Raw genomic sequence first — 27,964 nt, forward strand, 5'->3', positions numbered from 1 at the left:
AACAATACTAAGTAGTTTCAGAAATTTACATTAAATTAAAACTTTTAATGGGCACAAATGAAAAACATGGCCATTTAGATGTAAAGATTCGGCTACATGAGTGTCAAGTATTTCTGCTTGTGCATGGGAAGGGGCATGTGCTATATCCTAAACCCTCCTAAAATAGGTTCTAGAGGATGGAAGAGCCTGTAGAACAGTTTTTCAATGGGGGATAGTAATTAGTACCCCACTTTGGGCGTTTTCGCACTCACCTTCAGCCGGCGGGACCCCCCTCTTCACCGCGCAGGATCTGCGCGGATTTCGCACTAAATGCTGTGGAGCAGCCAGAAGAGCCGGAAACTCCCGTCGCAAAAGCCGCGCAAACGGAAACTGCTTTTTGGCGGTTTACGTTTGAGCGGCTTTTGCGCCGGGAGCTTCCGGCTCTTCCGGCTGCTCCGCGGCATTTAGTGCGAAATCCGCGCAGATCCTGCGCGGTGAAGAGGGGGGTCGCGCCGGCTGAAGGTGAGTGCGAAAACGCCCTTTGTGTCTGGGGAAAAAACAACAACATTGTGATGAGTCTTTTAAACTTCTGTTGCCTAAAGAGCAGCTTTTCTGGGATAATTACCTGAGGAAGGTGATATGAAGCCACCATTGGTGCTTATTAGGTATTACTTTTTGTACTTATGGGGCGGGAAAAGAAATGAAGGGCTACTAAGTCACCAAGTACCATCAGAATGGAATTCACCAGTGAATAAAATTGTGTTACAGCTTGTTGACAATAACAACAAAGAGAATAAACCCTTTTCACCATTAGCAATATTAAATATAGATCCTATGGGAATTCACTACTTTGGGAGTTCAAGGAGTCAAGTACTGTATCTGGATAATTTCATGACCATTAATAGCATTTGTAGCTGTGCAAACGTAGATTTGTGATGAGGTTAATTAAACTTCATGCCTCAGGTCACAGGACAAATTTCTACAGGAGTTAAGAGGGAATTTCTCACTATGTACTTCTTAATTGGCGATGGCTATTCTACATACGTTTCAAGACTAAAAGTTTGCAGATAGTTGGTGGTACAGTATTAGTCTAGAAACATGATTTTCTCAGCATATGTAGGGTTTTCTTTATTACAATCGATAAGGAAACTGCTGTGAATAAACGAGTATCAAGTAGATGCACTATCTATCAGCCCCTTGGAATCCAGTGTAAGACTTATCAGTAGGTGGCTCTTTCCCTTGGAAAGCAAAGGGCAAATACAGCAGAGCTTTACTATAGTTAAACAGGTTGGCCTTGATGTGGATAATGAAAGCCACCCCAAGTTCATTCACAGATGACATCTGTATGTACTTGGAAGATGCCACAGATATGTAGAGTAATATTGCTTTGTAAATCACCTGAAAGGGAGGGGGGAACTTAAAAACAAAACAACTTGATGAGATTGGAACTTGACTTAAGGACTGAATGTTGAGAGCAGCTGAGTGTTGGTTAAAAAAATCAGGGCCAACCAAATTGTTCTAGCCCTTGAAAACATCAAAAGCCCTGGAAGGGTGACATTTTGAAGAGGTGGAAGGTACGTTCAAATTGTTCCTCTGTCCTGTGATTCCCTGTAGTTGGCAATTCATCTGGATAACACAGTAGGTAATGCGTGGTTTACAGAATACATTTTTGTCCTGCAAGCAGATCTGCTTATCCCCAGGTACACGCTTGCATGGGCAAATATGAGATGTTAATTATTTATTTTTATTTATTTGTTATATTTTTTAAATCACCACTCACCAAAAGGGTCTTGTGGCAACTTACAACGTTAAAACCAATAAAGTAAAAATTACATAAAACAAATAATAACATTAAACTATTAAAACATTAAAATATGTGGCTATCACCATACTACTATTAAACACAGCCCGAACACATGGCTACCCTCCAAAGGCCAACCTTGCAGAATCTAAACAAGTTTGACAGGGCATGGATGATATCCAGTAATGCATTCTACAGGGTAAGAGCCACAACAGAGAAGGCTATTCCCCTGGTGACAGTTAACTGAGCCATCCTAGGGCCGGCCATCTGAAAGAGGCCCCTAATGATGATTAAACGGAGTACAGGGGGTTGTAACAGGAGAGGCAGTCCCATAGGTATGAGGATCCCAGACCAGCTGGCAGACCTAGTGCAGGTAAAAATGCTGCTCATACTACCGTGGATATTTGTTAATCCAACCATACCTCTGAGACTTGAGTTAACTGATGCATTTTGCAGCAGTTCCTGTGCTGTGGTGGCACATTTTCCATCCAGAATTTTTGGTGTTTATATTTATATTCTATTTATAACTGACACCTTCATTTGTTACAATTGTCCATGTACCCAGGGAGGTACAGGAATGCCTTACTTCTGATAGTTGTTTCTGGGCAGTATTTTCAGTATGAGTTTTTAAACTTGATCTATGCATCTAAAATATGCTTAACACTGTTTACTGCCCTTGCTTCTCTGCTCTGTAATAGTGCACACTTAATTTTGTCACGATTACACTATATTATACTTTGTAGCATCATTTTATTCCCTGTGTTCTGAAAATTTGTGTTTGAAGGACACTTCTGTATAATTCCAAAGCTTTCCTCTAGTAGCCTTTTGTAGACTAATTGGAGCATATTTGTGTGTATACAGTGCTTAGCAAGGGACTTTCAAGACAAATGAGAAGCAGAGGTGGTTTGCCTTTGCCTTCCTCTTCAGAATCTTCCTTGGTGGTCTCCCTTCCACTACAGACCCTGGCTAGCTTCTGAAATCTGAGGAGACTGGCCTATACCATGTTGCCTTCCCCCAACCATGACTAATTAGCATAGTTAAAATTCTCCAGCTCTGCAGCAATCTTTCATGTGCAACAGGATTCCAAGCTTGACAAGCTAGCTCTGCATGCTCATGCATAATTTTAACTACCTCTATAGCACATTAATTGCCCACTCATAAATTTCAGAAAGGAAGAAGCATAAATACATCATAACTGTTTGCTGAGACCAGGGGTCAGTCAGCAGATGCACACAGGCAAAAATGAGCTACCATAATGACTGTATGCAGTTACTGTATGCAGTTTTAGTTTCCTTCTGAAAACAACTGGCAATCTACATGGAATACAAATAGACAGGCAGAAATGCATTCATTTGGACAAGCTGCAGCTCTTTCAGTTTACCCATGTTTTCCCCTACCCTTTAACAGAAGGGAAATTACAATGAAAATCAATACTAGATTGTCTTTCTGGACATTAATAGTAAGATAATTGCTGGACCCCTTTTAGCTATATCCAGACGTTAGGAAGAAGTCATTCGGGAATAAAGCCACTTGTAATTTTGGGTGTTACCCATATGTGCTACTGCAGTGACTTACCTATCCAAGCTCCCAACTCTGGCAACTAGATATAGGAGACTTCCAACAGCAAGGCTGCCTAGCACAAGGAGCTTCTGTCTCAGCAACACCTGCTGTTTGAATAGCATGGCCCTCCATCAATCTTCAGGACTTCTTCAGTCTGCAGAGACCAGAATACATAAACCACTTGTGAGTAAGTGCCAATATACATACTTATGTATATTAACAGTCAGTCAATCAATTCCTACAAGTGATTAACCCCAACTTGCCTCTAACAAAGCAAAGCCTCCCCTCACACTTTTCTTGCATCTTTGCCCATAAGAAAAGCAAACATGGCACAAAATTCTGAGTGTAATTAGTAGTGTCAAATTCCAGCACAACCTGATCCAACAGGGTTCTTGCATAAGTGGTAGTGATTATGGTTTCCGCAAAGTAGCCATGTTGTTCTGCAGTATGAGAGGCAGATTTGAGTTAGTAACACTGTACAGAACAACACAGTTTAGGGGTATGAGCTTTTGAGAGTTAAAGCTTTTTATGTAATGAATCTGATGAAGGCATCTTTGACTCTTGAAAGCTTATACCCTTGAAATCATGTTGGTCTCTAAGGGGATCATACAACTACATGTAACACAAAGTTTATCCCACAGTTATGGGACTAAGTATTAGAATTTTCATTGCATTGGCATTGGAAAAAACGAGAGAAGAAAACATACCAATATAAAACATGTAGATATTGTGATGCTAATTATAAATTCCAATAAAAGAGTTGGGAAATTACAGTGGTGCTAATCAAGGTTACAGTCTGAAGTAAATACAGATACACTTTTTATATAAATGCAAATTAAAATATTGAAGTCACTTCTGAATTTGTTCTGCTAATAAGTTCAAATACATTTTGTTCCCCAATCCCCACCTATGTGCTTATGTGTATGAGAAAGTGTTCAGTCATGTCTATAGACTTTGACATAGACAGAGGTAGAAGCAATTTTGATTCCACCAGACTTCTTTATTTACTATCTGTTATACTTCACAGCTGGAAAAATGTGGATTTGTAATGTCTTTGAAAAATGTTCATTTTTAAAGTGAGCATATAAGTAAATATAAGTAAACTCACTTTGTTTACAATTTCATCAAATCAGTTCAAAATGTTTTAAATTCTGGGCGTTTTCCCACAGAGCTTACCTCAGAGCGACGTCCCTCTTCACCGCGCAGCGTCTGCGCGGATTTCCCACCAACTGCTCCGCATAACCAGGAAGAGCCGCGGCTTTTGCATCGCTAATGTAAACTGGTTTTTAGCGGTTTACATCTGCGACGCAAAAGGTCCGGCACTTCCTGGTTATGCGGAGCAGTTGGTGGGAAATCCACGCAGACGCTGCACGGTGAAGAGGGACGTCACTCCGAGGTAAGCTCTGTGGGAAAACGCCCTCTGTATCAAATAATCCCTGTACAATCACATCAGAACTGTTTATATCAGGGGTATCAAACATGTGACCTGAGGAACACATCTGGCCCCCACAGGGCTCCTTTCAGATCTGCAAGCAACAGGCTGTTGTCTGCTTCCTTCTCCCTCTCTTGCTTCCTTCTGCATCTCAGCTTGCTTTGTCAGGCTCTTTCAATTGCACAGGAGCAAAGGAGCATTGTGGCACAGAGTGGTAAGCTGCAGTACTGCAGTCCAAGCTCTGCTCACAACCTGAGTTTGATCCAAGCAGGTAACTGGCTCAAGGTTGACTCAGCCTTCCATCCTTCTGAGGTTGGTAAAATAAGTATCTAGCTTGCTAGGGGTAAAGTGTAGATGACTGGGGAAGGCAATGTAAACCACCCCATAAAAAGTCTGCCAATAAAACAACATGATGTGGAATATTGATTACATTGAATAAAAAAGATAAGGGGGCATAAGAAAAACAGATGTTGGACATTCAAAATGAAATAAAGAAAAAAGGGGAACTGAGAAAAAGGCCAGGGAAAAAGAAAATTATGAGGGAGATTACAATATTACAAACGCAAATGAGACATTTGTTAAATAAAGAACTGGAATGGAATCTGAAAAGATTGCAGCAGAAATCTTTCGAGGGAGCAAACAAACCCGGAAAATATTTGGCCTGGCAACTGAAGAAAAAAAGAGAAAGCAAAATTATTAATAAAATTGTGGTGGATGGAAGAGAGGTGGTAGATCAAGAAGGAATAAAAAGAGAATTCTTTAAGTATTATGCCAAGTTATTTAAAGGTGTTAAAATAAGGAAAGGAAAGATGGATGAGTACTTACAAAAGATAAAAATAGCACCCTTAGCAGAAAATATGCAAAAAGTTTTGAATGATCCAATTGAAAAAGTAGAAATTGAAGCAGCAATTAATGCAATGAAAAATGGAAAAGCACCTGGGCCAGATAGATATACAGCTAAATTTTTTAAAACCCTCAAAGAGGAGTTAATCCCGAAACTTCAGAAATTGATGAATATGATAAGAACAAAAGGGAAAATACCAAATACATTGAAGGAAGCTGTTTTTTCGTTGATTCCAAAGGAAGATAGAGATGTTACGAATGTAAAAAATTATAGACCAATTTCACTATTAAATAATGACTATAAAATATATACAAGAATCTTGGCAGAACGGTTTAAACAATATTTGATAAATTTTATAAAAGAAGATCAAGCGGGGTTTCTTCCCAAAAGGCAAATAAGAGACAATATCAGAACTGTTGTAAATATTATAGAATATTATGAAAGACATCCAGAAAAGGAAGTAGTATTATTCTTTGCGGACGCAGAGAAAGCATTTGACAATTTAAATTGGGATTTTATGTTTGCAGTAATGGAGAAAATGGAGCTGGGACAAAGCTTTATAAGAATGATAAAAGCAATATATACTGAACAACATGCAAGGCTATGTATAAATGCTGATCTTACAGAAGACATGATAATTAGTAAAGGTACAAGACAAGGTTGTCCACTTTCCCCACTGTTGTTTATAATGAGATCGCTGCCGCTGAAACTTGGTAACAGTGGCCCATTGGATACACAGTTCAAGCAGGAGATCAGGGCACCAGGCATTGGTCTGTCACCTGTTGCTATCACTTGCATGCCAACACGGGAGTCAGGGGAATATGATAGGTTTGTAGGTTTCTCTGAGGCACATTTTTTTTTTGGGGGGGGGGCTGTTGCCACCTGGAGAGGAGTTGCCCATAGGGCAGCATGTTTCAGCAGGAGAACAGACCAACAGTGATTGGTGAGACAGATGATTTGTGTGGAAGGCTATTGCTCTATTAGTTCTATTGTTGTAATAGTCATGGTTTACATCACAACAGTATTGAGACTTTTTGGATTTCATCATCTCCCCATACTGCTAGGAGATCCAGAATCTCCTGCTCACTCCAAACTACACCTCTTGACCCACTCATCCTCCTCACAATTCCTGACAAACCACTCACCAACCTATTAAACCAGACAATCCGCTCACCAACTACAACCCACAGAAATCTGTGGCTTTCCCCCCTGACATTTATACCTGCTGCAGCTTGGCACAAGTCACTTTCCAGCCAATAGCCTGTGGGCATGGAGGGGTGCACATCAGGCTAGGTTAGCAACATCTGTCTCACCAATCACTGTTGGTCTGTTCTCCCGCTGAAACCTGCTGTCCTATGGGCAACCCATGGGCAAACCTACAAACCAGTCACATTCCCCTGACTCCCATGTTGGCATGCAAGTGATAGCAACAGGTGACAGACCAATGCCTGGTGCCCTGATCTCCCGCTTGAACTGTGTATCCAATGGGCCACTTGTTACCAAGTTTCAGCGGCAGTGATCTCTGGCATCTCAATGGAGCCCAGGCATCCCTATGGTGATGCTGTTGTGAGACGTTGCAATAGCGCTATACTGATCTTAGCCCAATGTTCCAAAAAACAGGAAAAGCCGGAAATCGCGTGTAGGCGGGCAAAAAAGGGCGCGAAAACTGCTCCCGGATTAGATACTGGACATTCACACAGTGCTCCATACTGATTTCAACCCAGAAGGAGGGGTTGAAAACTGGAAGAAGCTGCTCTTTGTTAGTAATGACTCAGGCATGCCTCACTACCAGGACAGCCGCAGGACTGTGTGAAAAGGTGAGAGTATTCTGGTAGCAGCCAGTTACTGAGTCGAGTCTGTCTGAAATGCCAGCAGAAACCCGTTACTGTTCAGTAACTGACCAGCTTCCATATCGGAATACATAGGCTGTGTGAAAAAGCTCATCAAGTAAGCTGCCCTAGTTCTGGTCTCTGTCTGAATATGTTTCATAATAGACAAGATATGAATGTAATAAATAAAGGGAAACAACTAATTTTTCTACAAATCTTCAGTGTCATTATTTACATATTTCAAAGTCCTTTACAGTCCCACTGAACACTGATAGATTATTTTTGTTTCCTTTTGCAAGTTCTAAAATATGAGAAGAAAAGCAAGTTCCACTAGAAAGTTGGCCTGTTTTTCAGACATTATTTACCTGAAGGAAATTCTGATACCACTTTCCTCTTGACTTAATGATGTTCATTCCTATGAAGACTGAGAGCCATTGCATAATTTCCCACCAGGGGCGTAGCTAGGGCTTTGGGGGCCTGGGGCCCAAGATTTATGTGGGCCCCCCTATGTGAGGGGGGGAGAGCACGAGCGCTTCACACGGTCCAAGCATGACAACCCATCCGTTCCTTACATGTGCGATCTACAAAGCCTTACATAACAGTTTTAAAAAACGAACTCGCAAAGAACAAGGAAAAAAAACGCTTTGCAAAGAAAACCGCTCCGAAGCGCCGCTCTGCAAAGGGGACGCCCGAAAAGGCAGCCCGACCTGAAGCCCGCCTTCTTCGCAAGCAAGCCCTCCGCCGTACCAGGGCAGCGTGCACAGGATCCCAGCCTCCCTTGGCTGCCGCCTTCCCGGCTTCATTCCCCCAGAGACGCGCCCAAGAGAGCCCATCCATCCCGGGGACCTACCGGATCACCAAGCGCTGCAGTGGGAGGAAGTCACCGGTGGCGCCTGCCGGGGTCCCCCTTGGGCTGCAGGGAGCCAGCCATGCGTCTTCCCCGGCTCCAGACGGCCGCCGCTTCCCCTACAACTTGCCAAGGGCTTGCATTCGCTTCCAGCCCATTGTTCGGGACCCCCCCTTGGCAATGCGGGGGCCCCCAGACCCCCAGACCTGGGGCGACCCGCCCCCCCGCCGTCCCCTCCCTACACCACTGTTTCCCACTTGCCATTATCCACACGGACTCTGGCTCATGAAAGCTTATGCCAAAATAAGTGTGATAGCCTTTTAAGTGCCACAAAATTTTGTATTTTTGGCTACAGCAGACCAACACAGTTATCCCTCAGTGATTAATTTGCTACAGCAGGGGTACAGTTGCTCTCAAAAACCTCTTTGTTAGAGTTGGTCTTCTATAAGGTTGTTCCACTTTGTGCCTCAAGGGATTATCATTGGAGGAATTATTCCATGGAATGTATTTGATTCTAATACTGGCATTAATATTTTCTATGTGATAGGTCAGGTCTGTGTGACAATACTAGAATATCTATCAAACATCTGTGTTGATTCCCCAGGTGGAAATGGGATTTGGCACACTATGCTTAATTTCAGTGCAATGTATGAACCATTTCTGAAAACCCTGATTGGACAAGAACAATTACTGTAAATAAAGATATTGACAAAAATACAAAAGGAAGATTCATCAGTCATGGGCACTTGTGTAGTCCCTCATTAGTTAATTACCTGTACAAATTGTGGCTAAAATTGTATACTACAAATCTTTTGTATGTTAGTATTCTAGAAAGGACAGTGAGTGATCTAAAATCTTCTAAAAACAATAAGTGGCATTCAAGAAAAAAAAATGCCCATTTCTGATTAGTACTATAGTAAGATCCTTTTTATTGACTAGCATGTAATGGGATATCAGTACTATCTTTACACAAAGATTTTTTGGTCCTTCTTTTACATCAGACTTCTTGGTAACATTCTAATACAAAAGGAGTTCATTATACATAAGAAACAGGAAACTATACAAGCATGAAAGGAAAAAAGGACTACCCAGGCAGATTTCTGAGACACTGCATGAATAATCTGCAACTGTCTTCATGGCACAGAAGTTGGGAATATTCCCACACCTGAGCTCCTTTTTCTTATTAAGGTGATAAATCTGAAGAACCATCATAAACTGCTGTGTTAGAAGAAGGCACTGAGGAAAGTCACAATGAACTATGAAATAATTTATCAGTCCCAGATGGTATTTTCCTAAAAACTGTCAAATAAGAAATTACAGAACTGCCGGTGTACTTATTCAAAACCTCAAATTAGATCAGAGGATTAGCAAATACACACAACACCAGAGGAATTTTTCTTCACTCAGAGGTTTCACATGGAAAAAACTGCAGACAAGTTAATATAAAAGCAGATTGGTAGAAAATCATTATGGAAAGAGGATGTGATGCTTTCAACAAGGGTCCCCAGTATTGTGACTGTACTATTTTATTTATTTAGTTTATCTATATCCTGCCTTTCTCCCCAATGGTGAGCCAAAGCAACTTACATTATCCTCTCCTCCTTTTTATCCCTTCAACAACCCTGAGAGTATTTGAATGACACAAGGTCAACCAGCAAGCTTCTGTGGTAGACTGTGGACTCAGACCTGGGTTTCCCAGATCATAGTCCAACACTGTAACCACTACATCATGGTGACTCTCATAAAATAACATCATTTCAGTGGAATCTGCCACCAGGGTACAGAGTTTATTATTTTACATTCCTCTTTCCTAGTGTATTTTAAAATTACGCCTCTTCTATCCTGTACTTGAGCCTTTTCTGTGTGTGTGTCTCCACCTTGTACAGCAGCCATTTTATGGTTGGCTTTCCCTTCTGAAGCAGCCATTTTGTGGTTGTACCCACCATTGTGCCAGAATTCCAAAGGTTACTGCAGGCTTTAAAAAGGTTGAGGACTCCTGTGTTAGAGGGTTAAAAGGTTGAGGACCCCTGTGTTAGACAACTGAACAGAAAATTAATTCTCAGAAAAATCTTGGGGCTCACTGGCTGCACATTCTGTGCCTAGTCCCATACTTTTGATTCTGTGGCTACTTTCAATATTTTAAACTCATTCATACTTTGCCTTTTATCTAGACCAGAGCCGTAAGATGCTTTACAAGATAATAAACATTTACAGCAATAAAGTCAACAATAAAATCCAATCAAATTCATGTCAAGTCACAAAGTCAGGAATACACTAAAGCTCTTAATGCCTTTTGAACACATGAAGCTGCCATATACTGAATCAGACCCTTGGTCCATCAAGATCACTATTGTCTGCTCAGACTGGGCAGTGACTCTTCAGATTCTCAGGCAAAGGTCTTTTACCTACTGCCTAATCCTATTAACTGGAGATGCCAGGAATTGAACTTGGGTCCTTCTGCATTCCAAGCAGATGATCTGTCACTGAGCCAGGGTCCCCTTAAAAAAACCTTGGATTTAAACTCTAGCAGCTGGAGTGGGATGGGTAGAAACTAGCGATGGGCACGAGCCTTGTTATAAACTTAAATTTGTCACAAAAATCACTTGGTTCAGGGTTTGTGAGCTGAGTGAGGGTCATGCAATGATGCCTGCAACAAAACTCCGATTAACCTCCGTGGTTTTCATGGAAGTTTGTGTGGTTAGTGTCAGCTGCTCATACAGCAGACATGCTGGCATCCATCAATTAATCATCAAAGCAATGGGGAATGGGCTTCTGCATCCCTGGAAACACCAATAGTGGCCCACCAAACAAAAGTGGCCTTTGTGGGACCTGGGGGCACAGAAGAAAGTATGAAAGATCCCAGGTTGGGGGTGGAAGATGAGGGAGACGCAGAGAAGGGGTGTACGCTGGTGGCTGTGGTGCAGATGGAGATCCAAAGTCTGGTGGGAGAAATGGGAAGTAAATCTCCTTTTCACAGAAGTGGTAGGAACTTCGGGAAACCAGCCCATGGAGAGTAAGAAGGAGGCCAGCAGATGAGGCCAGGCCAAAAAGGGGGACCCCAGGAGGCTTGGAAGTCAAGGATCATAGGGTCAGAAGAAAAAAGGGTGGCCATCTCCTTTTGATAGAGATGGTGGGAGTTCTGGGAAACCAGCCTATCAGGCAGCAGAAGGAGGCTAGCAGGCCAAAAAGGGGGACCCTCAGAAGCCCAGAAGTAGAGGATCACAGGGTTAGAAGGAAAAGGGGGGCAATCTCCCTTTGGTAGGAGAGAAGAGTCAGCTGGAGACTCGCTGTGAGTTTGGTATTTTTAGCACACAGAGGTCCCATTCTAGCACATTCACAAAATGAATCAGTTCAGTAAACAGGAAGGTTTGTGGTTTGTGAGACCCCACAAACCATGAACCAGGGCAAACCTCCATTTTCCTAGTTTATGCCCATTTCTAGTAGCAACCTTCTTGAGAGAGAATTGCAGAGGATGCTCACCACAATTAGATAAAGGCAGAAACAAAAAATGTTTGCATTCCAGATGACAGGTGCCAGTAGTGGTGGGTAGATCTCACCCTTACCAGAAGGTAATAAAATGGCATAGGCTAGTGGGATTGATAGGCTAGGTTGTGTTGGGTCTTATGATTGAATGATCCATTGAATATAAAAAAGTTCCTAAAAGTAGAACACTGGCAATGAAAGATCTTTTCAAGAATTTTTCTCCCAGATGTACTTACATTTTCACATGCAACAAGTTTTGATGTTTGAGAGCATTCAAAATGACATGGTCTACCTGCTGTCTGAAGTGTGACATTCAAGTCTCCCACTTCAGATTCTCCCACCTCAGAATGTTACTACTTGCATATGTATGTTGAGCAGGACTGAAATGATAGTAGTAGTACTTTTATTCACGGTCATCCGACCAGCTTAATACAAACAGAAACAAAATCATAAAAACAAACCCATCACCTCTTACACAGAGTTCCTCACACCAACTATTACACATATTGTTAAAACTCATAGCCAAGATTTACGTTCTCAATTTCCCTCCTTTCCAACTGAGCAACATAACAGAAACGGGCAAACTTAGTTGAAACATCAGAGTGAGTGTCAGACAGGAGGAAGGCAATCTGCTCATCCTCTGGCCTGCCCGCCAAGGACCCGAGAATTGGAGAGATTAATCTTGCCCTCAAGTCATTGTAAATTGGGCACCGCAAAACGATGTGGAGAGTTGTTTCGACCTCATTGCAATTACAGGGGCACAATCTTTCCAGATATGGGTACCCAGCGTAACATCCCAAAAGCACCGAAGAGAAAAGTGCGTTGAGTCGAGCTTTTGAGAAAGCTATCCGATATTTTGGGATAGTGATGTTGAAAAGATACCTGGCTGGGGACAGTACTTCAGCTTGCTTCCCTAAGAAAATGTGCGCAGAAAGACTAGCTCTAGCAGATCTCAGTTCCAGCTCAACCAACCTCAGGCGCAAAAGTTCTTTCGCATCCCTCAGTTCCATCATTGCTAGGGACTCAGGGGAGAGATCACAGAGTCTAAAATGATCTAGACACCTTTTCTCCCAAGTTCCCACAAAAGAGTCGAAAAAAATCAGATGGGGAAGGCCACCTGGCTTTGAGAGAACCCTCAAAAAGTAACAAAGGGTGTTTAACCACATAGACGTCTCAATGCTTGGGACGCCAGATTCCAACCTGATGGCAGTGTTTGGCACTGAAATGATAGGATTGGAATGAGCACATATTATGGGCTGCACAAGGAAAAAATAGGGAGCAAATGCAGAATAAGTTAATGCTTCAGAAAGCAATCACAACTATTGAGGTAAAAGAGATTCTTTCCTTCGATACTTATACCCCATTTTTCTCCCTAATGAGGCCTAAAACAGCTTACAACTTGGTTTTCCTTCCTCTGTTTCAGTGGTGTCGAACTCATTTGTTATGAGGGTCGGATCTGACATATATGAGACCTTGTCGGGCTGGGCCATGTGTGCCATAAAATGTAATGCCAGATATAAACTTTATAATGGACACAGACAAACACAATGAAAGGTGTTTTTTTTAAAAAAAAACAAACAAACTTAAAACATTCTTAAAAGTTAGCACTCTACAAAGGAAATGTGCTGGGTGAACTTGGTCTGGCCACATACTCAGTGGCTGGTTGTTATTCCTTACCTAACAGTTCATATTGCTTTCCTACTAAGAAAGATTGGATCAAGAAGGCATGAATTCAGTGAATAAGAGGAGGCAAACCCAGTTGCATCCAGGAAAGTGCTCTCTCTCTCTCTCTCTCTCTCTCTCTGTGTGTGTGTGTGTGTGTGTAGCAAGGCAATAAGCTTATACCTTGAATAAAACTTTGTTGGCTTTAAAGGTGCTTTGTATTTCTCCCTGTGATCAAGGGAACTGGGCAAAAGAAGCTCTGGCTCTTTCCATCCCTCCCCAGGGAAGGAGGGGAAGGCGCCTTAGCCAATAGAAGGAAGAGAAGCTTGACTCAGTAGCTCTGCTATGTGATTGAGACAGCAACCATGGATTGCTCTCTCCCCTTACTCTCCAAGGGAGGAGCCTCAACCAATGGAGAAAATATAGGCTTTGCTTTGTAGTTCCTGTGTGATCGAGCAAGCCTGGCAAAGCAAACTGTGATGCAGAAGGAAAAAAGAGAGAGGGAGAAGGGAGCAGACTTGCTCATGGGACTGATCCAGCCCCTGGGCCACAGGGGGCATTGAATGTGCCGGACTGGCGTGGGGGGATGAAGAGGGCATTGAATGTGCCGGACTGGCGTGGGGGGATGAAGAGGGGTTGGCGATTTGGCTGGTGTACCGTACGCCTAACGCACCGGCCAACGCCTTGCCGTCCCTGCTTGAGGCGGCGACAGGCTGGGCGCTGGAGCACCCAAGGTTGATAATCCTGGGTGACTTCAACGCCCATGCCGATGACCCGTCCTCCAGCCAGGCGATGGACCTAGTGTCCTCCATGGCGACACTGGGACTCTCTCAATTTGTTGTAACCCCCACCCACCAGGCCGGGCACATGTTAGACCTGATCTTCGCGGCCGGGATTGTAGTGAGCGATATAACCACAGAGGTTGTGCCATGGTCGGATCACTTCGCCCTCAAGGCCCGTGTAAATATGCCCCCCCAAACCTGTTTAGGCGAGGAGCCGATTATGGCTCGCCCGCGGAGCCAAATGGACCCGGAACGGTTCCAGATGGCCCTGCGGGACTCCTGGCCCTCTGGTGACTCTCTTGATGGCCTGATAGAGACCTGGAATAGCCGGCTCTCTGGGGCCATCGAGGAGATCGCACCTCGGCGCCCTCTGCGACCTCGGATTAAGCTGGCTCCGTGGTATACCCCGGAATTACGCCAGCTGAAACAAGGCCTTAGACGGCTAGAGAGGCAATGGCGACGCACTCGTGACGAGGCGACTAGAACATCTTATAGGAAGTTTATGAAATCCTATGAGATGGCAATCAAGGCTGCAAAGAAAACATACTTTGCAGCTAGGATTGCATCTGCAAATTCGCGCCCAGCCCAATTATTTAGAATAATTCGGAATTTGACTACATTGCCTCAAGGCAATTCTAAAGCTAAGGAATTGGAAATTGGCTGTGAGGCTTTTGCGAAATTCTTTGCGGATAAGGTCCAATCGCTCCGCCAGGACTGCCCCGCCAATTTGGAGGCAGTAAGTGGACTCGAAGCCCAATGCGTGTCTTCTGATTCAACTCTGGATTGCTTCGACCCGCTCAGCTTGGACGAAGTCGACAGAATTCTTGCCACTGCACGTTCCACGACTTGCGATCTGGACCCTTGCCCCTCCTGGCTAATTAAGGCCTGCCAGGAGGAACTAAGATATCCTATACGGGATATTATAAATCGATCCCTTTCAGAAGGTGCCTTTCCAACACCTCTGAAAGAGGCATTGGTCCGCCCTCTCTTGAAAAAACCGTCATCAGACCCGGCCGAATTGGCACACTACCGGCCGGTCTCAAATCTGCCTTTTTTGGGCAAGATTATTGAGAGGGCCGTGGCAGCGCAGTTGCAGGAATTCCTGGAGGACGCTTCCGTCCTAGACCCATGCCAGTCCGGCTTCCGCCCGGGCCATGGGACAGAAACAGTCCTGGTCGCCCTCATGGATGACCTCCGACGGCAACTGGATCGAGGCGGCTCGGCAGTATTGCTGCTGTTAGACCTATCGGCGGCGTTCGATGTGGTCGACCACCGGCTGCTGACCCGTCGCCTCGCCGACGCAGGAATTCGGGGGCTAGCCTTACAGTGGCTCTCCTCCTTTCTTGAAGGTCGGGGACAAAGGGTGGCAATTGGGGGGGAACTGTCTCAGAGATACCCACTTCATTGTGGAGTGCCTCAGGGAGCAGTTCTCTCCCCGATGCTGTTTAACATCTTTATGCGTCCCCTTGCCCAGATTGCACGGAGGAATGGGCTGGGTTGCCATCAATATGCAGATGACACCCAGCTCTATCTATTGATGGACGACCGGACTGGTGATGTCCCAGCAAACCTGGACCGGGCACTACGAGCCGTGGCTGACTGGCTCAGGCTGAGCGGGCTGAAGTTGAATCCGGCGAAGACTGAGGTCCTTTGCATGGGCCGCGGCGAGCCAGGAGGGGAGACTATTCTACCGGCCTTCGACGGGGCGCCACTGGTACCGGTGCGCAAAGTCAAGAGCCTGGGAGTGCTACTGGAGTCCTCCCTATCAATGGAGGCCCAAGTAGCTGCCACTGCTAGATCCGCCTTCTTTCATCTTAAGAGGGCGAGGCAGTTGGCTCCCTTCCTGGAGCGCGCCGACCTAGCAACTGTGATCCACGCAACGGTCACTTCGAGGTTAGACTACTGCAATGCCCTCTACATGGGGCTGCCCTTGTACCGGACACGGAGGCTTCAGGTAGTCCAGAACGCGGCGGCCAGGCTGTTGGAGGGACTACCACGGTGGGAGCCTGCACGGCCTGGGCTGCGTAATTTGCACTGGCTGCCGGTTGTCTACCGTGTCCGATATAAGGTGCTGGTTATCACCTTTAAAGTCCTATATGGCCGAGGTCCTGCCTACCTAAAGGACCGCCTCTCCCCGTATGTACCCCGGAGAGCACTGAGATCTGGTTCCCAGAACTTACTAACAATCCCTGGGCCAAGAGAAGTTAGGTTGAAGGCCACTAGGGAGCAGGCCTTCTCGGTGATAGCCCCTCGCTGGTGGAACGATCTACCAGAGATGGTGCGAGCCCTGCGGGACCTGAACCAGTTCCGCAGGGCTTGCAAAACATTTCTCTTTCAGTTGGCATTTGAGACAACATGTGGTAATTGAATTGATATAGAACCGGATCAACGAATGAACAGATATTTAGCCATCCTAAATACATCTGGATTACATCATTCTAGCACCTACCTTAATATATCTTATTATATTTTATTTGTTTTTATGTATTTTAAATAACTATTTGTAATTAATGTCAAATTATTATGTTTTTATGAATCATGGGACTCCCATGTCTGTTATACTGTCCAATAAGAATCATGGGATTCCCGTGCCTGTTAGCCGCCCTGAGCCCGCCTGGCGGGGAGGGCGGGATATAAAAATAAAATATTATTATTATTATTATTATTATTATGTTTGACACCCCTGCTCTGTTTTATTGTTATAACAACCACCCTATGAGGTATGTTAGCCTGAGGGTTGGGGGAGAGAGAGAGAAAGAGTCCTGCCCAAGATCACCAATGACATTAAATGGCAAAGGAGGGTACAGACCTTGACCTTCCATACTTTAGACTATCTACCATTACTGCATCATGATAATCAATGGTAAGGATAAAACAGAAGTAAAGATAAAACACAAATGACAATACTAAACAATGGCAGATGAATATCTATAGTCCTAAGTGCAGATAATGGACATTTTAACAATGAGTTGTTTCACATCTTCTATGTTTCAATATCTTACATTGGCATACCGCCGCAGGATAATCATTGTTACTACAATGAACTCCTATGATTAACCAAACATAAAACATGCAAGACTAGGTAACCATTTATGAACCTTCAGGAGTTAGGGATAGGCATGAACCAGGAAAATGGTGGTTAATGTTTGTTCATTTATTTGCCCAAACTGGTATTTTGTGTTGTTTCGTGGTTTGTTTGATTTCTCAAACTGGTTCATAGTTCATTTGGTTTGTTTGGTTCAGGAAGTGGAAGAACAGGTCCCTGGCATGTTAGAGGTGCCAAACTCACCGGAAGTCTTCAGGAGGCTCTTCTCTACCAGCCCTCCAAGTTTGGCAAAAATTGGATTTGGGATCTCCAGGTTATAACCCCTCAAAGCAGGCCCCCCCCCCCCAGGATAACTCAGTTCTAGCTTTAAATTCAGTCCCTGAAACCACAGCAAGGAACACCTTCCCAGCCAGGAGAGGTGTTTTAAAAATAGTTCCATTGTGTGTGTGGGGGGGGGGGCAAGGAATCCCTCAAAGCCTCCCCTTAATCAGCCATGCAGCAAACAACAACTGAACTAACTCTTCCCTCTTCATGTTGCTGAGTGTGGTAGCCTGGAGGAAGTTGACGAAATCCTCTCCTCTGCGCGCCCTACAACTTGTGATTTGGACCCATGCCCCTCCTGGCTAATTAAATCTTGCCTGAGGGAGCTCGAATGTCCTTTACGGGACATCATAAATAGATCCCTCTCGGAGGGGCGTTTTCCAACATCTCTAAAAGAGGCTTTGGTTCGTCCCCTCTTGAAAAAAAGTACAGCAGACCAGGCCAAATTGGCAAACTACCGACCGGTCTCCAATTTACCGTTTTTAGGTAAAATTATGGAGAGGGCAGTGGCGTCACAGTTGCAGGACTTTCTGGATGACGCTTCCATCCTAGACCCTTGGCAGTCTGGCTTTCACCCGGGGCATGGGACGAAGACAGTACTGGTCGGCCTGGTAGATGATCTCCAACGGCATCTGGACCAGGGTGGTGTGGCGGTGCTGATGTTGCTGGACCTGTCGGCTGCGTTCAACACGGTCGACCATCGGCTACTGACCCGCCGCCTCGCCGATGTAGGGGTTAGGGGGTCTGCCTTACAATGGCTTTCCTCCTTCCTTGAGGATCGGGGACAAAGGGTGGCAATTGGGGGCGAGCGGTCCCAGAGGCGCACACTGGATTGTGGAGTGCCTCAGGGGGCAGTTCTCTCACCAATGTTATTTAATATCTATATGCGCCCCCTTGCCCAGATTGCTAGAAGACATGGGCTTGGGTGCCATCAATATGCAGATGACACCCAACTCTACCTGCTAATGGACGGCCGGCCTGACTGCGTCCCAGAGAATTTAGACCGGGCCCTGCAAGATATGGCAACCTGGTTGAGGAGGAGCGGGCTGAAACTGAATCCAGCGAAGACAGAAGTCCTTTGTCTAGGTCGGGGCGCTCAGGGAGGGGAAATACCTCTCCCAGTCTTTGACGGGGCACCGCTGAAAGCGGCGTGCCGGGTCAGGAGCCTGGGAGTCCTACTGGAGCCTTCACTATCAATGGAGGCCCAGATTGCAGCCACTGCTAAGTCAGCCTTTTTCCATCTAAGACGGGCAAAGCAGCTGGCTCCCTTCCTAGAGCATCAAGATCTGGCAACGGTGATTCATGCAACGGTCACCTCGAAACTGGATTACTGTAATGCCCTCTACATGGGGCTGCCTCTGTACCGAACCTGAAAGCTGCAGCTGGTGCAGAACGCGGCGGCTAGACTGCTGCTGGGGCTCCCCTGAGCTCCCCTGAGCCTGCTCTGGCGGGGAGGGTGGGATACAAATAAAATTTGTTGTTGTTGTTGGTATTATACTGGTATATAATCTGCTCCCATAGAGCAGAAAGGGAGCCCCATGGTTGGCCCCCAGAGCTGTCAATCGAGCTATAAACAACTGATTGGGTATTTGTAGGGCTCTCCATAAGTCCACCCCCATCATTGCCTAGGAATTGATTGAATCAGCGCCAGGCTTTCTGGAGAACAAACTGCAAAAATGAACCAAATGAACCATCATGGAAAAAAAAAATGTGTTGTTTTCTGGTTCAGGAATGCCCCAATCAAATGAACCAGTTTGAAATGAACCATGAATCAGCCCAGTTCATGCTTGAACTACAGTTTGTTTCTCGGTTCATGCCTATGTTTGGGGTAAATTTGGACTTATGTAGCTAACATGTTTCACAAACTTCTTTAAAATATAGCAATGCTCAAAGTGCAATTTCCACTGTTCCAGGACTCATATCTTATGTTATCATGTTCCTATACACAGCTGAGAAGCTATCACATTAATCTGCATATTGGCACACTCCTTTTTAGATCACACTGATGTAAGTTAGAACGATCATTGACTTGACATGAGAATTATGATGCAGATAAAATATAATTATAAAGATTTTACTATATGAAATGAAAGTGTCACAATTTTTAGAAATGAAATAGTGATTAATATTGCAGGAAACAGGTATCATTACAAAGCATGATTAGTAAAGAACTCTTGCAACCAGTAGGGGTCACATGTTGACCAATGTGTATTTGCAACACAAAGATATTACAGAAAGTTACTTGGATACATTTGTAACACCGTGAACCACAAAATGAGTTAATTTAGGATCTTTTGCATTTGAAAACCAGTTGGATTTGGGTTTTGAAAGTTGTATGAAACTGAAACTGCAGAGAGGTTTGTCTGTAGCTTGATCCATTCCATATGTGTCTACTGCATTCAACAACTTGTGACTTAATCAAACCCATCCCATCAGTCATGTATGCAGATATGCAGATTGCTGCCAATTGTACAAACAGGCTTGTAATGTTTATCAGAAAAGCAAGTTGGAATTCTCAACAGTGTGTCAGTAATATAAACAACCTGCCTCTTTACAGGATCAATATTATACAGTAATAAAATAATATTGAATAATAATACAGGCATATCAGAATGTGCAAGTGCACAACAAAAGAGTGGTCACAGAAGAACCCTCTTGCAATAATGGAGGTATGCAGGGATAAAACAAATAGTACAAGAAAAGGCTTGTACAACAAAACCCATATAACTCACTGCAGATGAACAAGGCTTTGCAAAACAAAAGCAATACTTTGGGGGTTTCTTAGACTGTACGAAGATACTCCACTGTGTGCATGGTGGGGGAGAACATAAACTATCAGGTTATTTTATTTTCTTAAGCAACCAAGCTAGAGTATATTTTACTCATTGGGCGTTTTCGCACTCACCTTCAGCCGGCGCGACCCCCCTCTTCACCGCACAGGATCTGTGCGGATTTCGCACTAAATGCCGCGGAGCAGCCGGAAGAGCCGGAAGCTCCCGGCGCAAAAGCCGCTCAAACGTAAACCGCCAAAAAGCAGTTTCCATTTGCGCGGCTTTTGCGACGGGAGTTTCCAGCTCTTCTGGCTGCTCCGCGGCATTTAGTGCGAAATCCGCGCAGATCCTGCGCGGTGAAGAGGGGGGTCGCGCCGGCTGAAGGTGAGTGCAAAAACGCCCTTAGTGAACATTTCAAAATATGAGATTCAGGATACTGTTTTCTGCATGGTGCCTTCATGAGTCACAGGCTACAACATGGTGCTTAAAAATGACATGACAGAAAGACCAATTAAGGAAATCAGTATGATTGTGGTAGAGAGGTGTTATGTGACTGTATTTTAACTCCCTCTTCAATGCTTTTAAAAAAGTATGGTCCTTAGAACTATTACGGAAACAGTGAAATAGTATTTATTAGACTATCTGGGGCAGAATGTTATGGGTTGTATCAATGATTGTGTGATTAGTTCATACTTACATTTTTTCCTGTCATGATTCCACATTCACATTGAGGACTGATTTTTCCATCTCCCCTGGGGGGAGTGTTGCACATGCACTGAAGCATTGCAGCATTTCAGCAGCCTCAAGGAGGCTGCACAATCCTAACTGAAGTACATTCCCAGCCCATCACACTTATAACTGAGGGTTGTTCCTGGTGTACATCTCATCCCTTATTGATTGCCTCTTTTCCCTTGTTTGAGCGGTCTTTCTGATTGGCTCCCTCCCCCCCACTTGAATTCCTTTACTTTGCTTGCATTAGATACACAGATCTGGATAGGTCTTTGGCCAAACAATTCTTTCATGAGGGCCCAGGGCTCTCACTTTTGACAGAAGATAGTTCCACTGAACACCATGAAATTTGCTGCCGCTAATGCATGCATGACATAGATCAGGCTGCAGAGAAATGGGCAAAGATTGGCTGCTGATTTCAGGCTTCCCAACGAGACTGACTGTTTCAGTGCAGATAATTTATATGCAGAGTATATCACGTGGAATGCCAGCCTGGATGAAGCAGAAGCCGGAATTAAGATTGCCGGGAAAAACATCAACAACCTCAGATATGCAAATGACACCACTTTAATGGCAGAAAGTGAACAGGACCTAAAGAACCTCTTGTTGAGGATGAAAGAGGAGAGCACAAAAATAGGCTTGAAACTCAACATCAAAAAAACTTAAGATCATGGCATCCGGCGCCATCACACCTTGGCAAATAGAAGGGGAAGACATGGAAGTAGTCATAGACTTCACATTCCTGGGATCCAAGATCACTGTAGATGGTGACTGTACCCATGAAATTAAAAGATGTCTGCTCCTATTGCAAACCTAGGCAGTATAATAAAAAGCAGAGACATCACCCTGCCAACAAAAGTCCATATAGTCCAAGTGATGGTATTCCTAATATATGGCTGTGAGAGTTGGACCATAAGGAAGGTAGAGGGCAGAAGAATAGATGCTTTTTGAATTGTGGTGCTGGAGAAGACTCTTGAGAGTCCATTGGACTGCAAGAAAATAAAATCAGTCAGTCTTAAGGGAAATCAACCCTGACTGTTCCCTGGAAGATCAGATGCTGAAGCTGAAACTCAAATACTTTGGCCACAAAATGAGAAGGGAACACTCATTGGAGAAGACCCTGATGCCGGAAAAGGCAGATGGCAAAAGAAGAAGGGGATGGCAAGAGATGCAACGGCTGGACAGTATTACTGATATAACCAACATGAATTTGAGCAGACTTCAGAGGATAGTGGTAGGCAGGAGGGCCTGGCATCTTAGTCTATGGGGTAGCGAAGAGTTAGACTCAACTGTGCGACTGAACACCACCACCTTCCAATACTGAAATACAGTGTTGTCATGCTGCAATTATAAAGAAGTTTGCCACCTAAACCCACCCTTTCTGAGCAGCAATCCATGAGGCAGAAAAAAATGTTCAGATTCCAGCAAGATGCTATCTTGTGAATTCATTCTGCAATGGAAATAAAAGTATGGGAAAAACTAGTGTAGAAAAGAATGAGGGGGAAAAAGAGGAAAGGCCAGGACAGCACAGCACAGGGATGTTAATGAAGTCATCTGGACACAAGAAAAAACCCGGTAACATCAGATAATGAAAATGGAACCTTAAGGCAATCTGGAAAATGCCATGATCTCCAAATTCTGATCCACAATAATCAAGGCTACAATCAATGAGGCAAGCAAGGTGTTGATTTAGGTTAACTAGCTTGAAACATCAAGAAGACAAAAGGCAAAGAGGTCTCTTTTGTAGCCTAATGCAGGCAAGAAGATAAAACACAAGGTAGAGTCCTTAAGGTTAAGTTTTATTTTTTTTTTGTCCCCTGGTGGGTGCAGGGGATCCCCCGGTTTGGAGGCCCTCCCCCCACTTCAGAAAGCCAGGGGGGGAGGGAAATGTCTGCTGGGCATTCCAGTGTTCCGTATGGAGATCAATTCCCATAGAGTATAATGGAAAATTTATCCGTGGGTATCTGGGGCTCTAAGGGGATGTTTTTTGAGGTAGAGGCACCAAATTTTCAGCATAGCACCTGGTGCCACTCCTCAACCCCCCCTCCCCCAAGTTTCAAAAAAGATTGGACCAGGGAGGCCAATTTTTTGAGCCCCAGAAGAAGGTGTCCCTATCCTTCATTATTCCCAATAGAGGGAAGGCATTTTAAAGAAGCGTTTTCCCTTTTTAATGTTATGGTCAGAACTCCCTTCGAAGTTCAACTGTGCTTGTCAGACCCTTGCTCCTGGTTCCACCCCAAAAGTCCCCAGATATTTCTTGAGTCGGACTTGGCCACCCTATTAGAAAGTTTCTAGATGTTCCATTTTCTTCTGTCCTTAATACCCTTGGATGTCTGTTATCTGCAATGAGCTTCAATATCTAGATTTTCCCTTTCTGACCCTGTATAGAGCAGGACACAAAAATGTCTTCAATTTTAAATTTGTAAATAGTTCACCTTTTATAACCCAGGTGATTTTCAGGAAAAAGGAGAGTCTTGGCAAGTAGTTAATTGTATTAGCCTTCAGTCCTCTCTGCAATTCAAAGGGTGATAACTTATCATACTTATCATGTCTTGTAAGCAAACAGTATTGGAGAGCCGGTTTGGTGTAGTGGTTAAGTGTGCGGACTCTTATCTGGGAGAACCGGGTTTGATTCCCCACTCCTCCACTTGCACCTGCTGCAATGGCCTTGGGTCAGCCATAGCTCTGGCAGAGGTTGTCCTTGAAAGGGCAGCTGCTGTGAGAGCCCTCTCCAGCCCCACCCACCTCACAGGGTGACTGTTGTGGGGGAGGAAGGTAAAGGAGATTGTGAGCCGCTCTGAGACTCTTCGGAGGGCGGATATAAATCCAATATCATCTTTTTCTTCCTGAAAAGCTGTGTGACGTGGTTTCCTTGCTTTCTGGAAAGCTATAGACATTCTTTTATCAATCTGTTCATTCTTTCAGCAAGGCCACTTGTTCTTGGGTGATATAAATGGAGTAGTCATACCCTATTATAAAAAGATCAAAGATTGTCTGTGTTGTTTGATTCTGGTGCTTCCTGAATGGCTTTTACTTGGTCTGATTTTGGCAGTACACCCTTCAATGACACAACGTGTCCCAGGTAAGTCATAGAGTCTGACCAAAATTGGCATTTATCTTTGCTGACATTAAGTCCATGTTGCTGTAGCTTTTCCGCAACTCTTTTAAGAATAGCATCATGATCAGACTGATCGTACTCACTTTGGCAGGAGCATTTACTTGATATCAGGCAGAGCTCTCTCAAGCCCTACAGGTATAAATTGACCCTATTGGCCTTCCTGGCTTAAACAACAGGGAGAAACCCATTCTTTTTCTAAGCAGTGGAATCTTGTGAGCAAAAATTCTAATTCATGAACTACTGGCATTAAAGTTGTAAGCTACTGCATAAATTAGTTTACTTTGGGACCATTTTTTCTGAGCTAAGACAAAAATGTATGAACTGGAGGCTAAAAAACTGTGAGCTAGCTCACACTAACTCAGGTTTGAGGGAACACTGCACGTAGCTACTGTTTCCAGGTGTTGTGGTGCCAGTTTCTGCTAGCAAGTACTGTGCAAGGGGAGAAGAGGCTTCAGCCTTCTCTCTTGGGTTGCTTTTTTCAAGATAAAAAAGGGGGGGGCTGTTTGCTGTGTCCTGGTGCTCCATGAATTGCTACCATGGCACCTACCTAAACTAACCCCTGTGCTGGTGGAACGAGCTCCCTGGAGATCATTGCTTTGAGTGGACAGAATGGAGTTACCGTGAAGCTTGGACCTTTTATTTTATCTGGAGGACTGTTTAATTCAGGGGTGTCAAACTCATTTGTTAGGAGGGCCGGATCTGACACAAATGGGACTTTGTGGGGCCAGGCCATGAGTGTCATAAGATATGTCAGGTAGTGGAGATATAAACTTTATAATGGACACAGACAAACCCAATTAAAGATATTTTTTAAAACTTAAAATGCAAACATGCTTAAAACTCTCCCAATGGTTTAAGTTGGAAAGTTGGGGGACTAGTGGAATTTGGCAATGCAATTTTTAAAATAAACATCAAGAAAAAGCACAAGACTCTGACTCTGTGGAAACAATGAAATGGCATTGTAAACTTCTCCCCACCAGTCTACTCATATTGGCAACGCCATTCCATTATAATTGTTGGAACTCAGTCCTAAAATGGCTGACTGACTCCATCTTAGTAATAGTAATGTTGTTTCTGCAATGTCATGCTGAGTCATGCTGCATCATGATCCAGCTGTTACCTGTTACTGAGGTAAGGTGGGATGACCTCACCTGTAATTAGGCTTTGTGCTGACTCACAAAGCTGATGCAACCTTCTGGTAAGGTTGCATGATTGGTACGTGTACTTAGGGAAGCTCAGTGAGCCTGCTCAGCCTGCCTGTAAGGATTGTGGGTACTGTGAGCCTCACTATCTGGGTGGCAGCGAACACTGCTGGTGTTGGATCCTAGGCTACTGTGCTTGGATCGTGCTGTGTATACTTACTGCTGTATACTGTTATCTACTGAACTGTGTACTGATTACTGTGTATGACCTTGGCCTGGCAACGACTCTGAATATTGGATACTATCCTGGTAAATATATCTACCATTGAATACAGTTGTTTCTCTTGTCTACAAATTCCTGTGTTTTGCCTGTCCCTCTCCTTCAGCTCTTCTGCTGCGTGCAAAATTCTCTAACAATAATATCCCCCTTTGGCTGCGGATTCTCACATTAGAGTACTCACTAGGTTAGGTCCATTCAGGAGAGGTAAGCTGGCTGAAAGCATCAACCCTTGTTTGCAAGGACACAACTCCAGGAAGCATGAGTTTCAGCTAGCTATAGGAAAGCTGAAAATGTAACCATCTACACTCCATTTGAAACCATTGCAGAGTACAGACAAAGCTGCAAGGAAAATGTGGAATGGATGAATGGATCTTAAAATCCACCCCACATTTTCCTTGCAGCAGCCAGCAAAGAAAGGCAGGAAGAACCTGGGACTCAGCCAGCAAGCTTCAAAGGGTGCTTCAAAGAGCCTTGAAGCTCTCAGGCTGAAACTGAAAGAGTCTCAGCCTGGAAGCTTCAAAGAGCCTAGGAGCTTCAAAGGGTAAGGACAGGAGGGGGAGAAAAGAGCCCCGCTACCCTGATCAAAGCCTTGGGTGGGACGGATTTGACCCGAGGGCCAGGTGTTTGACACCCCTGGTTTAATTGATATGAAGAAGCTGGCTATACTTGCAATCTTGGACTTAGCACTTTTAATGTTACTATAGTAACTATTTTGTTGGTCTTACTGTTTTTATTACCTTAGATGATCTGTAAGCCGTTCTGAGCCTGCTTTGGTGGGAAGTGCGGGATATAAACTGAATAAACTAAGCTAAACTTATTATATCAGCTTTGCGCAATTAAAGAATTTTTTTCTTGAGTGGTTGACCCAGCACAATGGGTATATTTCTTATTTTATGCTATACTAATATAGCACTTTCTTAAAGCATAATCTTATGCTTGAACTTTCTAGACATCCCAAGATTATTACTGAAGATATCTGGAAACTCTGTAGTAATGTTTCTGTGTGAACTTTCATAGTTTGTAGAACAGGTTCTATACTATAAGAATCCAGAATAATTTGGATGTCTCCAATTACTCCAGCCTAGAATGGAAACAACTTTAGGGACTAAATACACATTTTCCACATGTCTTATTATAACCTTTCTACTAAAGACTAAGAGTAAAGAAGTGTTTCATAGAAGTGTGATATCCACCATATCTTTCTGAGTGTGTATCCGAAGAGAGTAGTGTTGGGCAGTTAGCAGCATGTAGCACTGAGAACAAATAATGAGGAATTATAGTATATGGAGGCCCAGAATCGACTAGCATCCTGATCTCATGGTCATTGACTCATACCAGGCAATATGGAGAGGGATAAGCTTGTGTACCACTGAGCACTTGGTCAAGAAGGATTACTGTACTCATGCTCTTCAGTGGCAATTTTTTAGACATTGTTAACTGCAGATTTACTTTCTCTAGGACAATGTCCTTTCAATCACACTTCTTGTATGTTGCTACCTTTGCAGGACACCCTATAAGATTCACTTTGTGGCTAGAATTGCCACACCAATAGCAATGATATGTACACTGTAGTTGCAAAGAATATGAATTATCTGGTGTTTTCTTTGAAGACATGCCGCTAGCATTTCTATACTGTACAGCCTGGACATCCATTGGTTCAGGACTGACCGAATGGAAGAATAATGATTTAGCAGAGTGGAGAGCACTTTCTACTCTCTGGGCAATTTCTACGGATTTTACCAGACAGGCCCTTTCTCATAAGAAATTTTCTTTAATTTTGGAATTGTCTTCATGGCCACCTAGTCTTTGATCATCTTTTTTGTAGAACCAGCAACTTCATGACGTTGCACTTCATGCAGCGCTCAAATATACTTGATGGGCTCATGCGGCAAAACTGTGAGCATAAACAGAACTTGATGTTCTGATACAGCATTTAATAATGGGTAAAAATTATCATCTAGAGCACAGATAGTGGCATCATATGGAGTAGAGTCTTATGGCAATTCAGTGACTGGCAGAATATGCTTGAAGATTTTCTACAAGCCAGTGAATGCAGAAGAAGTGCCCCTTTCCTTTTTTGGGTAATGTCAGTTCTTTCTATAGTCAGCAAATAATTACTGAAGCAAGACTTCTGTTGTTCCCATGGAAAGACAGTTTCTCCAGGGACAGACATGAAGAAAGATGGGGGCGAAATCTGTACTAGTGTGATACTACTGAAATATATGAGCATTTAAGGAGACCAAAGTATGAGCATTTCAGAACAAAAGTAAATGGAACTTCTGGTGCCAGTAAATAAATGGCAGGGTGTTAAAAATGTAATGCTTTGGCAATCAGTCAG

At 43.9% G+C, this 27,964-nt stretch overlaps 1 protein-coding gene across 1 annotated transcript in view; it reads right to left on the reverse strand.

Moving 5' to 3' along the window:
• The window catches only part of HS3ST5 (heparan sulfate-glucosamine 3-sulfotransferase 5), a 294,869-nt gene that overhangs the window by 4,446 nt on the left and 262,459 nt on the right, over positions 1-27,964 (reverse strand). The window contains exon 3 of the mRNA XM_060238341.1: positions 3,356-3,494. Within this exon, the coding sequence (XP_060094324.1) occupies positions 3,356-3,462 (107 nt within the window). The 5' untranslated portion in view covers positions 3,463-3,494. The remainder of the gene's footprint in view (positions 1-3,355; positions 3,495-27,964) is intronic.

Source organism: Heteronotia binoei, chromosome 1 (assembly GCF_032191835.1).
Source record: "Heteronotia binoei isolate CCM8104 ecotype False Entrance Well chromosome 1, APGP_CSIRO_Hbin_v1, whole genome shotgun sequence".
Taxonomy (NCBI): domain Eukaryota; kingdom Metazoa; phylum Chordata; class Lepidosauria; order Squamata; family Gekkonidae; genus Heteronotia; species Heteronotia binoei.